The sequence below is a fragment of the Anarrhichthys ocellatus genome, unplaced genomic scaffold, assembly GCF_004355925.1.
Source record: "Anarrhichthys ocellatus isolate YVR2014 unplaced genomic scaffold, GSC_Weel_1.0 scaffold8, whole genome shotgun sequence".
NCBI lineage: Eukaryota > Metazoa > Chordata > Actinopteri > Perciformes > Anarhichadidae > Anarrhichthys > Anarrhichthys ocellatus.
In genome coordinates, this window is record NW_022280038.1 from 7433446 (window position 1) to 7446535 (window position 13090).

Here is a 13090-nt window from a genome sequence, read left to right on the forward strand (position 1 = left end):
GAAAACTATATTCAAAGTGTGGTTTCCACTGCACGGACTCACTTTCATCAGGTGGCCCCTCTCCTGAGTCTGGACCCCTTCGTGGCCACACTGTGGTGCAGTTTCCGCTCCAAGAAGAGCCAGGCGGAGGGTGCGCCAAGCCATGTTGGTTTGGACTGAGTTTCCTGCTGTAGTAGTGAGTATAAAATTAGAGTTTTATGTGAATAGCAGGGGGAGTGACAGACGCATGATTGTGTCGGGATAGAGAGGAATGTGACCTACTTTTCTGTCAACAAACGCGTTTGTGGCTAGTATGTGATGATGGTGACAAAAATGTGTGTGAAAAGAGACAAAGGTGGTTGAAAACATCTGTCTACTGTTTACCAACTCAGTGACAATTCAAGCTTCATGAAGGAAAAGCTGAGGCTGATTTGGGAACCAACATGGCACAAGAGTCAGTCCTGCTGCTCCGTTCTTCAACTACATTCACTGTGGCGCCCAAGGTGGTCAGGTAATCTGGCCCTGATTAGAAACATATGATAGAACAGCAGAGAGTGAGGTTTGTGAAGTACTAGTTTACATCCTAAATGTTTGTGGACAGAGACTCTGCAGGTGCTCATTAAAACCCAACAACACACAGGATGAACTCACATCAGATATTTCTCTCTGGTTGGTAGGTGTGCTAATCAGTAACATCAGCTGGTGCAGAAATGTTTAAGCAGTGAAATAAAATAAAAACCTGCAGAAATTCAGCCTTCCATGGAGCACCTTTGCCCACCACAGATTAAGATCCGGTGAATTTATTTCTGGTCTCTGCTGACACCTGGTGGACTGAGATGCTTAACAGAGTTCACGTAGTCCATCAATGTGCACAAGAGGCCTTACTTTTAGAACATACTGCAGCTCCCCTTACAAAGTATGTACTGTAGCATGCAGTATACAATTGGGACATACATGCACCTTAGACTTTGACCCTCTTGCTCATAGATCTGCTGACACAAAGGATTGTGGGTCAGATTAGCCAAAAAAGTAGGCTGGCTTGCTTACTGCAAAAATGCAAACAGGTGTACTGTAACGTCTTAGTATATTTGGCGAACTGCATTGTATGGAAGCCCATCCCCGCCACCAAAAAATAAAAAAATCCACCCCAAAAGACAAAAAAAAAAAAAATACTTTAATCTTTTTTTTTCTTTTTAGTTTTGGTGCAGGGAATGGGCTTCCATACATTTGACATACTATGTACTGGTAAATACTTAATCTTTTTCTGGAATACTAAATAGTATGGTAGTATGAGTATTGGAACGCACAGCATAGACATGACGACGTGACTCTCCTACACGTGCACACACACACTTCAGAACCCATTTTACATTACAAATGTGTGCATCTGTGACAAACAGCCCTACAGCAGGTACTCATCCTCACACATACTAAAACCAGTTTGTGTTGCCTTTATTATTAATCGTACAAACAAACAAAGTTCCAGGCGGGAGTAGTGCATAGAAGCCTCTCGAAAAGATCTGCTAAACAGATTTACAGATGCTGTGTATGACGAGGGGCAAAGTTTGGTGCACATTGTCATCCACTCTCATATCACCTGAACCCCAGAAACACATTCAGTTGAATTTAGTGCAGACCAATTTAAATAAGATATCTGTTATATAACATTCAACACCAACAGGAATCACATATATTAACACTTCATCTAACAGCAAACCCATTGATTCTCCTCCTTGTCATTGTCCGACGGCTGCAAAAGTGTCTTTGAGTAATTTGTTCCACTCTCAGGGAAGATCTGGAGTCTGTGTCTCATCAGAGGTTGATCGTGGGAAGTACCAGCATTTGATGATTTAGTCCATGTCTTTGGTTTTTTTGGCCAATGTCCGACATAAAGGATCACACCAGAATATTTGCACGTTTTGGCCCATTTACTAAAAATCACATATACTGTCGATTAAGTGGACCATTTCCCAAAGCACATTACTCTACTCTTATTAGTCTTAAAGATTCTGGACTGGAATTATTTTAAATCCATTTCTTTCAGCAAAGACAGTTCCACACTTTCAATTAAAATAAGCTTGTTACCTCTACGTATAGAGACGTATTTTTATTTTTTAAAGTATTTCAGTCGGTGGCAAATAGATGGAGCCAAGTTGATTCCTAATAATTCCAAGAAAAATGGAAGAAAAATAAAACCTGCTTGAGATAATATGCAATAAAGCATTGTAAAAATCATGTCTACTTCGTAATATTCAGCGTGATGGATTAAGTGCATCAATCCAGTTTCAAGTAGATTTTAATACGATCCCAAAATGAGTTGAAACTAAAGCTGCCTGGAAATCTTATCTGTATCTCATCTCCTCCTCTCTCTGCGTCTGATTCTCTTGCCCCAAAAATGTGCAAAAGAAAACCCCAAATCTAAAATACTTTTGCTTTGGAAAACAGTCGGCAGTAATGTCACGTACAGTTGATATGTAATAAATAGGCTGAGACGTGCAAAAGCACCTGTATGATCCATTTACACAGCAGACATACTTAAGGATCCTAAGTTCTTTTTGCAGGTTTGGCAATAAGCTGCCTTTCTCTCTCGAGCTCCTTCTCGCGCTGCTGCTCCTTCTCCAGCGCCTCCTTCTGCTTCTGTTGCTGAAGCTTCAACGCTCTTTTCTGAGAGAAAACAAAAGTAAACATTTGAATCGGTGTATTAATGGTTCAGTTTGCATCTCACCCGCCAAACGTTGCTCCTTTGCCTGAAGTTATGCCGGCAAAACACTTCTTAAATCCGAGGTACCTTTAGTTTAGTTGTCTTTTCGTGGAGCATAATCATCTCTTTCCTTATGTTCACCAGTTTATTGTGATAAACCTTCGCCTCTGTAAACTAAAGACGACACACTGGGTTAGAAACCGTTGCTGTTGGCTGGTGTAGAGAGAGCAAAATGAGCACAAATGAGATTAGAATTCAGTCCAAACGTACCAGAGAATTGAGGTCCAGTAAGGTGTTACAGTCTCTGAACTTGGTGACCTCTTGGTCCAGTGTGTCTAACAATATCAGCTGATTTTGTCTGGTTGACACAAAAATAAAGGAGAAGACATGACACAATGAGAGAATATTTATTATTGTAACTTAATTAACATGTTTTCTCGCCTACAATTTCCTTGAGTGAAATATGTTTACTGAGAGGAAGCTGCACAGTCCCCTCGCTCATCTGATCAACATCTATATGAGCCAACACTTGATTAATATCTTTCATCAAAGTACAATTCAAGCATGGCTCATATTTACTTGTTCCTGATGTGGCCCAATCAACCTGACCCTTTTAAAGTTTTCCCCCACAAGTAGACAGCATGGGACAGCGGTTATTTGACATCTGTGGTGACATAATAGTGATGGAAAGAGTATTTAAGAAGTTGTTGAGTGTCATGAAACACTCACGTGAGCTCTTGGAGGGCTCCTTTAGAGTTCTGTAGATCCGGTAGGTAGTGAGAGAGTAATCCCTCTGTGAGTTTGTCCACCGCTTTCTTATCCACGAACACGCTCTCTACGGGCGCTGGGCTCTCCAGACGCAATGAGTGATGAAGTTCCAGCTGGAGATCTGTCAAATGTTTAAGAGAATACGTACAAAGTATTTAGTATCCTCGACCAAAGAGATTCTAAGTCGACTAATAGATTAGTTGACTTAATCAACAGAGAGTTTCTCCACAAAGTATCACACATTCTAATATTGTGTAAACCAGAGACAAAATCATTAAAAACAGCTAATCGACTTCAGAAATCTTAGTCGACTAAGAACAAAACATCAGATTACTAGGAGGAGGAAGCCCTGATTGTGTCACACAAGTCTGGTTTTCTGATGAACTCTGACCTTTCACCTTTTTGTATTCTGACTGCCGACACTTGAGATGTAAGATTACATTGTTTAAAGTGATCTGGTGTCGGTCACTGTACTGAAGACAGTGTGCAGTCCATCCCCGATTTCATTTATCTCCAGTTCCTGGGCGACTGTGGCTAAGTGGATAGCAGGGCCATCTTTCAATCAGAGGGTTGGCGGTTCAATCCCCGGCTCCGGCTCTGCTAGTCGCATGTCGATGTGTCCTTGAGCGAGACACTTAACCCCAAAATTGCTCCCGTAGTTGTGCCTACGCTGTAGAAATGTGATAGAATCTGAATTGTAAGTCGCTTTGGATAAAAGCGTCTGCTAAATGCCTGTAATGTAAAAATCTTTTACCAAATACAATGCTTGTATAATAATTGTATTATTGGATTGTGTGAAACAATGCCCTGGAGTATTATTACCATCGTATATCTCATCTGTATCTCACTGTTGCTGCTTTGAAACTCTAAACTAACCTTCAGGAATCCCGTCACAAAAATGAAAAGTCTAAATGAGTATTCCTCTTTCTAATTTCACAGTTCTTCACAATAACCATCCTCTACCTCTGTGACTGCACCTGTAACTTTTTTATTGTCTGTTAGTCTATTTTTTAATGACTCCATGAAGCCATAAAGGTGAGTTTACTGTACTACTCAGCTTGTGCAAACAGTTTGATGATATTCTATGTGGCTCTGGAGGAGCTTTCTAAAGTCTGTGAAAATAACCATGAGGAAATCCTCAAGGGTCTCTTGACTCGGGCTTGGATAATTCATTAACTAAAAGCTTGCGTTACAAACTCGGGGTGTGAAGTGGAAACACGTGGGCATTTATAAATTAAAATGACCTTAAAAAACATACTTTGGTTAATGTGAGGAATCCATGTTTGTTTGGTTTTCAGGTATGCTGCATTTGATGTGTTACTGAGTGCAAAGTCAAACATATCAGAGCTTTCAGGATAAAGTCCTAAATTCCTAGTCATAATCACGACTTGGATGTTGGCATGAACGCTTTTTACAATTCAAGAACTGGAAATTGAAATGACTAATTAAAATATGACATGAACACGGCATAAACACAAAGATGTTTTTGACTTGCATTGTGGGAAGTGAAGTGTTTTTTGAAGCTTGGCTTGCAGAAGGTACTGAATGCTGACATATCTTAACCTCTGCCACTCAGATTTGAATGCCCAGCCAACCTACTTTATACTAAAAGTGAAATAGATACATAAAACAAACTGCATGACAAAGCTTTGACTCTAAACATTGTCTTGATGCTCAAGGCCCCTTCCTTGGACCCCAAACACGTCTGTAGTGGTCTCTCACAAGTGAATGAGGATGCACGAGCTGCCCCATGACAGGCACAAACTAATGCTGGATCAGTCAGCTAATCTACACTGAAGTTCATGCAGCCTGGTCACCACATATGTTCAGATGTAGACAGCAGAGAGCAGGTTAAGCGCGCGCACACACCCCCCCCCACACACACACACCTTCACAGTGTGGAGGATCACTCTGGAGCGAAGGTCCTTCATCTTCCATCTCCTCTACCTCCATATGCAACGACTCTTGTTCAACCAGACTGCCTTTATGACATGAAAGAGAGGCGCCAATAAAGTAAACAGATTATATCGGATGGAAATGATCAGTTATAGCTTATCACAACATCGAGCAACTAACCGTTGAGGAAGTATTTTAGCTAGCTCGTTGAGCTGCTCCATAACGTGTAACTGACATCGTAAACCATAAACACAGTAAATATGTCACCTTCTTACCTGTTTGACTGTCTGTTTATAACTGTAGGTGTGCAGAGTTTAGGTACTTCTAACCAGAACCAGGAGAGCACAACGGAAAAGATGTTTTGGATGAGTTAATGCTGCTGCAAAGAAAAAACGTCATGTGAGTCCCGCGTCATCACGTGACTGCGAGCGCAACCGAACTTGTTAGTGTTGTTGCTTCCGAGTGCGGATGCACAACTGTGATGTTTACACCAGTATTACCATGACAGTTTTTAGCCTAAAGACATCTGAAGGGAGTACGACCGTAAAGTACATCTATTAGGTAAGTCCCGGGTCATATTTCTTAACAAGCTACCACGTTACAAGGGTTGTCTGTGTGTCGCGAGCTCACATTATGACAGATTTAAATGTAGCTAACCTGGACCAGCTAGCTTGTTACTGTTTAGCCGAGGCAGTTTTGTAGGACTTTATCAGCGCATGTGAGGGAATGTGAGTGACTCGAGGACGTGACGCTGGTTATCTTGAACATATCAAGTCATCAACTTGACATAAAAAGGTCTGTTGGGCTCTTGAGTTGTTTAGCTATCTCTTGTGTTCTGGTATCACTTTAATTTCTTTTTGTATCCTCAGGGTGCTAAGATGGAGTTAAAATGCAGTATTTCATCCTATGATTACCTCGAAGGGCAGTAACCTACAGACAAGAGAAACCACCTTGATATACCAAATTTATTAAAGATGTCAGGTGGGAACCTCTTCAGCAAGGTGCGGTCCGCCTTCAGGAGAGAGCGGACCGACTGGGACCTGAGCGACACGGCGCCCTTTGACTTCGCCGACGAGCTGGTGGACGATGAGGCGCCCAAATTCAACAAACTGAAGGTGGTGGTCTCCGGGGAGATGTCGGACTACTCTGCCGGAGGAGCTCCGTCCAACGGGGTGCTGGCGGTGAGCACGCTGGCGGTGGCGGACGACGATGACTGCCTGCTGGACTCCTCTTCTTCCAGCCCGGGGTTAAACATGGACCCCTGTGACAGCTGCACCAGGAAGAGGGAGAGGATCAAACACAAGCGGGTGATGAAGAGGCTCGTCTTTGCAGCTTTGCTCTATTTCCTTTTCATGACAGCGGAAATTGTTGGTAAGCATGTTCAGAGAGAAACCATACATATTTTATTAGTCAGGGAGTTATAATAGGGAAGTTTATGAGCTACCTGACACACAGAGGTGGACATGTTTGTCTGTTTAGATGAACACAACTGAGTAAAGCCAAATCTATCATCAAACTGGGTGAAACATTGATTGTTCCTGTCACTCATTAACAGTCAATCAGGGACCGTAACCGGTACCGTTACTTCCTGTATCTCCCAGCTCAAGATCAAGATCACAGTGTCTGCATTTCCTGTGTGTAAAGCAGCCAGGCTCCTATCATCAATTTTATGTCCAACAGTCATTTCAAGCTCTGCTGTAGGAACTCTAAAAGCATGTTCTGCTGACTGGCTTGTGCTGAATAATCTCCTATATTATTGATTGATCTTTATAAAATACTTAAGGGTTGTTGAAGGGTTGAACACAAGGTTAACATGTGCTCGATGTTTCCTGTTTTGCAACCCAACGCACTAGATAGAGGGCTTTTGTTTTCTCAATGAGTCACTGTTTTCTAATAAGAAAAAGTGATGACTGTAACATAGCTTGTTTCTTATGTTTTTGCTGATACTGGTTCAATCATTATCTACCAAGTGATTCATCCCAAAATACAGTGCATCCGGAAAGTATTCACAGCGCTTCACTTTTTCCACATTTTGTTATGTTACAGCCTTATTCCAAAATGGATTAAATTCATTATTTTCCTCAACATTCTATACACATCAACCCATAATGACAAAGTGAAAACTGTTTTTTGCAAATCTATTAAAAATAAAGAACGAAAACATAACATGTACATAAGTATTCACAGCCTTTGCTCAATACTTTGTTGAAGCACCTTTGGCAGCAATTACAGCCTCAAGTCTTCTTGGGTATGATTCCACAAGCTTGGCACACCTATTTCTGGGCAGTTTCTCCCATTCTTCTTTGCAGAACCTCTCAAGTTCCATCACGTTGGATGGGGAGCGTCGGTGCACAGCCATTTTCAGATCTCTCCAGAGATGTTCAATCGGGTTCAAGTCAGGGCTCTGGCTGGGCCACTCGAGGACATTCACAGAGTTGTCCCGAAGCCACTCCTTTGTTATCTTTGCTATGTGCTTCGGGTCGTTGTCCTGTTGGAAGATGAACCGTCGCCCCAGTCTGAGGTCCAGAGCGCTGTGGAGCATGTTTTCATCGAGGATGTCTCTGTACATTGCTGCATTCATCTTTCCCTCAATCCTGACTAGTCTCCCAGTTCCTCCCGCTGAAAAACATCCCCACAGCATGATGCTGCCACCACCATGCTTCACTGTAGGGATGGTATTGGCCAGGTGATGAGCAGTGCCTGGTTTCCTCCAGACATGACGCTTGGCATTCAGGCCAAAGAGTTCAATCTTTGTTTCATCAGACCAGAGAATTTTGTTTCTCATGGTCTGAGAGTCCTTCAGGTGCCTTTTTGCAAACTCCAGGCGGGCTGTCATGTGCTTTTACTGAGGAGTGGCCTCCGTCTGGCCACTCTACCAAACAGGCCTGATTTGTGGAGTGCTGCAGAGATGGTTGTCCTTCTGGAAGGTTCTCCTCTCTTCATAGAACAACACTGGAGCTCTGTCAGAGTGACCATCGGGTTCCTGGTCACCTCCCTGACTAAGGCCCTTCTCCCCCGATCGCTCAGTCTGGCTGGGCGGCCAACTCTAGGAAGAGTCCTGGTGGTTCCAAACTTCTTCCATTTCCGGATGATGGAGGCCACTGTGCTCATTGGGACTTTCAATGCTGCAGAAATTTTTCTGTACCCTTCGCCAGATCTGTGCCTCGATACAATTCTGTCTCGGAGGTCGACAGATAATTCCTTGGACTTCATGGCTTGGTTTATGCTCTGATATGCACCGTCAACTGTGGTACCTTATATAGACAGGTGTGTGCCTTTCTAAATCATGTCCAATCAACTGAATTTAGCACAAGTCGACTCCAATCAAGTTGTAGAAACATCTCAAGGATGATCAGTGGAAACAGGATGCACCTGAGCTACATTTTGAGTGTCATGGCAAAGGCTGTGAATACTTATGTACATGTTATGTTTTCGTTCTTTATTTTTAATAGATTTGCAAAAATTTGCAAAAAACAGTTTTCACTTTGTCATTATGGGTTGATGTGTATAGAATGTTGAGGAAAATAATGAATTTAATCCATTTTGGAATAAGGCTGTAACATAACAAAATGTGGAAAAAGTGAAGCGCTGTGAATACTTTCTGGATGCACTGTAGATGAAATGTACCTGTGGCTCCAAAGAGTACCTGTCGGTTCACAGCAAAGCTAGAAATCCAACCATGAACTTTTCTGACGATGTGTATCTGCATGGAGCTAACACGCATCCAAACTTGTGTTTTCAATATCTCAAAATCTCTTCCTGCACGAATCGCCCAGATGGATCTCGTTAGATGTAATCTCGATTGTCTCTGTCGTACTTTCAGGTGGTTACATGTCAAACAGCTTAGCCATCATGACGGACGCTGTGCACATGCTGACAGACGTGGTGGGAATCTTGTTTTCTCTGCTGGCCCTCTGGCTCTCCACCAAGCCCCCCACAAGCCGATTCACCTTCGGCCTGCATCGCCTCGGTAAATCTCACAAGCCTTTCCACTTCATTTTCCCACTTCTCATTTCTCTCCACTCCCTCTCTGTGAGACAGCGTCATGCTGGAGGATTTGATGCAGATTAATAGTGTTCAGCAGTGTTCAAGCCGGATCAGGTTCCTGATTGGATACTTTAGATTACATTTTAAATAGAGATGTAGAACTCCTGGAGATAAACACCAATTACATCAACTCAAATGTAGAAAAAAAGTAACATTTATTAATGTATTTAATTTAGCATATAAGATTGTCAAACTTGTTTGTTCAGCACTTTTCTATAGCAGTTCGATCCTTTTGAAGCCGACTGTCATACAACGGCCTGAAGCAAAATTAAAGAAGTTAATTAATCCTTATTTAAATAGAACAGGTTAGTCAACGGCTATAATGAGAAAAAAAAAACTGGAACAGAGACAGAATAATTAATAAAACAGAATAATAGACAATAAACCAGCTACAGGCTCAATTAAACACTTCATATCCAGGTGCTGCAGCGGACAGTTTATTCAGTGGTCTTGAAGTTACAGAGAGGTGCATCGGTTTTCAATTTTAGATGACATGGCAGATTATTTCATGAGGCCGCTTCACTAACAGTGAAAGCAGTCTTTGCTCGATCCCGCTGTTCCTGAAGTATTGACCAGTTAAGAATGTGCGAGAGTAGCAAATATGAGTTATATAATGGAAACTGTCCAACAAGGGCTTTGTAAATAAATAAATGGCTGCAACCAAATTTGTCGTATAAACGTCACCTGTCAGGGATCTAGAGGCCTCAGACTGGAGGCAGCCTCTCTATAACAGGAAGTGAGACGGAAGCTGCTTCTGTCACTGCATGAAAAGCACAGCTTCTATTGTACTTTACCACCAGGGTTTGAATTCTATTCTGTGATCCTCTCACGATTAAACGCAGTCAGAGTGAAAGTGTTCTCTGTCAGTTATAGTGATTTATATCTCTGGATCCAGAGAAAAGCATTTGTTTTTTTATTATTATCAAGGACTAAATTGAGATAAATAAAGGCGTCGTTCAGGGTTTTTAAAGTGGAATCATTTCTCGGTGGATTATAAAACAGTGTTGTCAACTTAAGTTGAATTCGACAGTCACACAACAAAGTGAATATATCATTTATATAAATTGAGAACAGGACAGCGTACACACTGGATCCCTGCAGGAGCCATTAATACTAAATATCATTGATTAGAAACAGCATGTAGCATAGAGACTGAGAGGCATCTCCATACTGCTTGAGGCTAAACAAGTGATTGTACGATTCTAGTTCATATCCATATAAAGGGAGAAACGTGAATACCTTAAAGCATGGAGAGTAATTGTTACATTTGAACAGATTTGGATACATTTCCAGGTTCCCACGCGATCTGGTAAACCTGGAACACAGTTGACCAATTTTCCATTCATGGAAAACACATAGAAAATCTAATTATTTCAACATTATTCTGTTGAATATGCTTTGTACCCTCAACTGATTGTGATTTCCTGACCTAGAGGTGGTATCGGCGGTCCTCAGTGTGGTGCTCATCTACATTCTGACGGCCGTGCTGCTCTATGAGGCGGTTCAGAGGACGGTGCACCAGGAGTTCGACATCGATGGAGATGTCATGCTCATCACTGCAGCTGTGGGGGTGGCTGTGAACCTCGTGTGAGTAAACGCGTATGTAAATCACATGTAAATGTGTCCTTACAGAAAACTGTGAAGCTTTTACTAAATACCTGGAGTGCAGCTACGTGACACTGCTGAACGCATCGCTGTGAGTGTCAGCGGGAATGTAACCGTTCAGTCCAAAGTACCGTTTGAAATGCACTTAATGACGTTAAGGTGATGATTCTCAGTGTGTAATGTTGGAACCACAGTCAGTTAATCCATGATTGGATCAAATATGTAACGTCAGTGCATTAAACAAAAACAACCTCTTTCTTTGTTTTCTCGTGTCTTACAGAATGGGTTTCTTGTTAAACCAGAATGGTCACCTCCACTCTCACGGCCACGGTCACTCTTCTCACGGCCACGGTCACTCTCACGGCTCTGCGGCCGCCTCCGATTCACAGTCGGCTGGGTCGGGTCAGCAGCACGGCAGCCTGGCTGTGAGAGCCGCCTTCATCCACGCTTTGGGAGACCTCGTTCAGAGCGTCGGGGTGCTCATAGCTGCCTACATCGTCCGCTTCAAGGTACACACGTTTGTCACGACCATTAACAATTAATACAGTTTTCTTTTAGGTACCAGCAGTATTGGTTAGGAAATTAAATCTCTTTCATTTGATATTATTTAACTTTTTTTCCCCGTAAACTAGCTAGATTTTCTTTGTATGGATATAGAGAGGATTATTTGCAGCTGCATTGTGCATTAAAGAGTCATTTGTACCTTCAAAGTAAAATTACTTATTGGAAGTGTAACTGGTAATTTAGATATTGGTTGATATTGGTTTTAGTTGATCTGATGTAACTCTGTGACTTCACAGCCGGAGTTTAAGTTGGCGGACCCCATCTGTACCTACATCTTCTCCATTCTGGTTCTCTTCACCACATTCCGCATCATACGAGACACAAGCGTCATCGTGCTGGAGGGTAAGTCTTTGCTCCCAGAGTCCTGTCAGGTTGTGTTGTTGAGTATTTAGAGTGGTGATGTGTTTATCCCGCTGTGTCAGGTGTTCCCAGACATCTGGACACTCTGAGAATCAGAGAGGACCTCCTGAAGCTGGAGGACATCGAGTCAGTCGATGAGCTGAATGTCTGGGCGCTGACAGCGGACAAGACTGCAGCAATTGTGCATCTGCAGCTCGGTGAGTAGCTACATCACATAATATGTTTACAGGACTGTTCTATTCACTACTATAGTCAAATGTAGACTTTATTATTTAGACACAATAGCAATAAATTTTAATTACTTAGTTTTCACACGAAAAACAGATGATTCAATTATTATGACTTGTTATTCTACATGACTAATTTCTTGTAGGTTTTGCAATAACATTAAGGTTTAGGTAGATTCTTTTTTCCAGACTTTTCTGGTCTTTCAGCCCAAATTCTAAAATGATAAAATCATTGAAGAATAGTGAAAAATGTGCATTGCAAGTAACTGAAGCCCAAAATAACATCATCAAGTTGCTTGTTTTGTCTGAACAACAGTCCAAAACACAAAGATATATATATACATATAAAACAAAGAAAAGCTGCGAATCCTCAAAATGTCAAAGTTGAAAGTCGGGAACATTTGGCTTTTACACAAAAACGACCGAAAACAACTCATCAGATTTCAAAAACACTTGTCGATCATAGTTACTGAAAATTGCATGCAGAACTATAATTTGAATAAAAATGGAAACAGCCAAATCAACACTTGTTTGAAATAGAGTTGGCGGTGATAACAGCTTGAAGTGTGTCTGATTCTGTCATTTGTTTACGAGTTTTCTCCAACTCGGTCACGATAGATTACGAGTCTCGTCCAGGAGCATCTACCTTCAAGTCCTTCCACAGATTCTCAGAGGAATCCATGTCGGCACATGTCAGTGTTCTGGCTCAACCACTTCTGGCTTGACCACTTTGATTTATAAAGTTTCCAGTGTTTATTTTGGCAGCGTGTTAAATGTCAGCGACTTGTCAGAGCGGCAATGTTTGTCTTCATCCCTCTGCAGCAAGTTGTGCTCTGGAATTTGCTTGTTTGGCTTCAGTGTGTGTTTGGGTGATGCTGCCTCCATATTTATTTATTTATTTATTTATTTATTTATTTATTTATTTATATATATATATATATAT

At 41.8% G+C, this 13090-nt stretch overlaps 2 protein-coding genes across 2 annotated transcripts in view; one reads left to right on the forward strand and one right to left on the reverse strand.

Moving 5' to 3' along the window:
* Positions 1-1414: 1414 nt before the first annotated feature.
* bloc1s6 (biogenesis of lysosomal organelles complex-1, subunit 6, pallidin) lies at positions 1415-5786 on the reverse strand. The gene is made up of 6 exons (XM_031848672.1): positions 5620-5786; positions 5338-5430; positions 3410-3569; positions 2951-3038; positions 2768-2854; positions 1415-2643 (listed from the first exon to the last, which is right to left on the reverse strand). The coding sequence occupies exons 2-6, from the start codon at positions 5399-5401 to the stop codon at positions 2524-2526; spliced, it is 519 nt and encodes a 172-aa protein (XP_031704532.1). The 5' UTR covers positions 5402-5430; positions 5620-5786; the 3' UTR covers positions 1415-2523.
* The window catches only part of slc30a4 (solute carrier family 30 member 4), a 15158-nt gene continuing 7453 nt past the window's right edge, over positions 5386-13090 (forward strand). The window contains exons 1-7 of the mRNA XM_031848671.1: positions 5386-5905; positions 6214-6715; positions 9168-9314; positions 10825-10978; positions 11277-11505; positions 11797-11902; positions 11983-12117. Coding sequence (XP_031704531.1) covers positions 6319-6715; positions 9168-9314; positions 10825-10978; positions 11277-11505; positions 11797-11902; positions 11983-12117 — 1168 coding nt within the window. The 5' untranslated portion in view covers positions 5386-5905; positions 6214-6318. The remainder of the gene's footprint in view (positions 5906-6213; positions 6716-9167; positions 9315-10824; positions 10979-11276; positions 11506-11796; positions 11903-11982; positions 12118-13090) is intronic.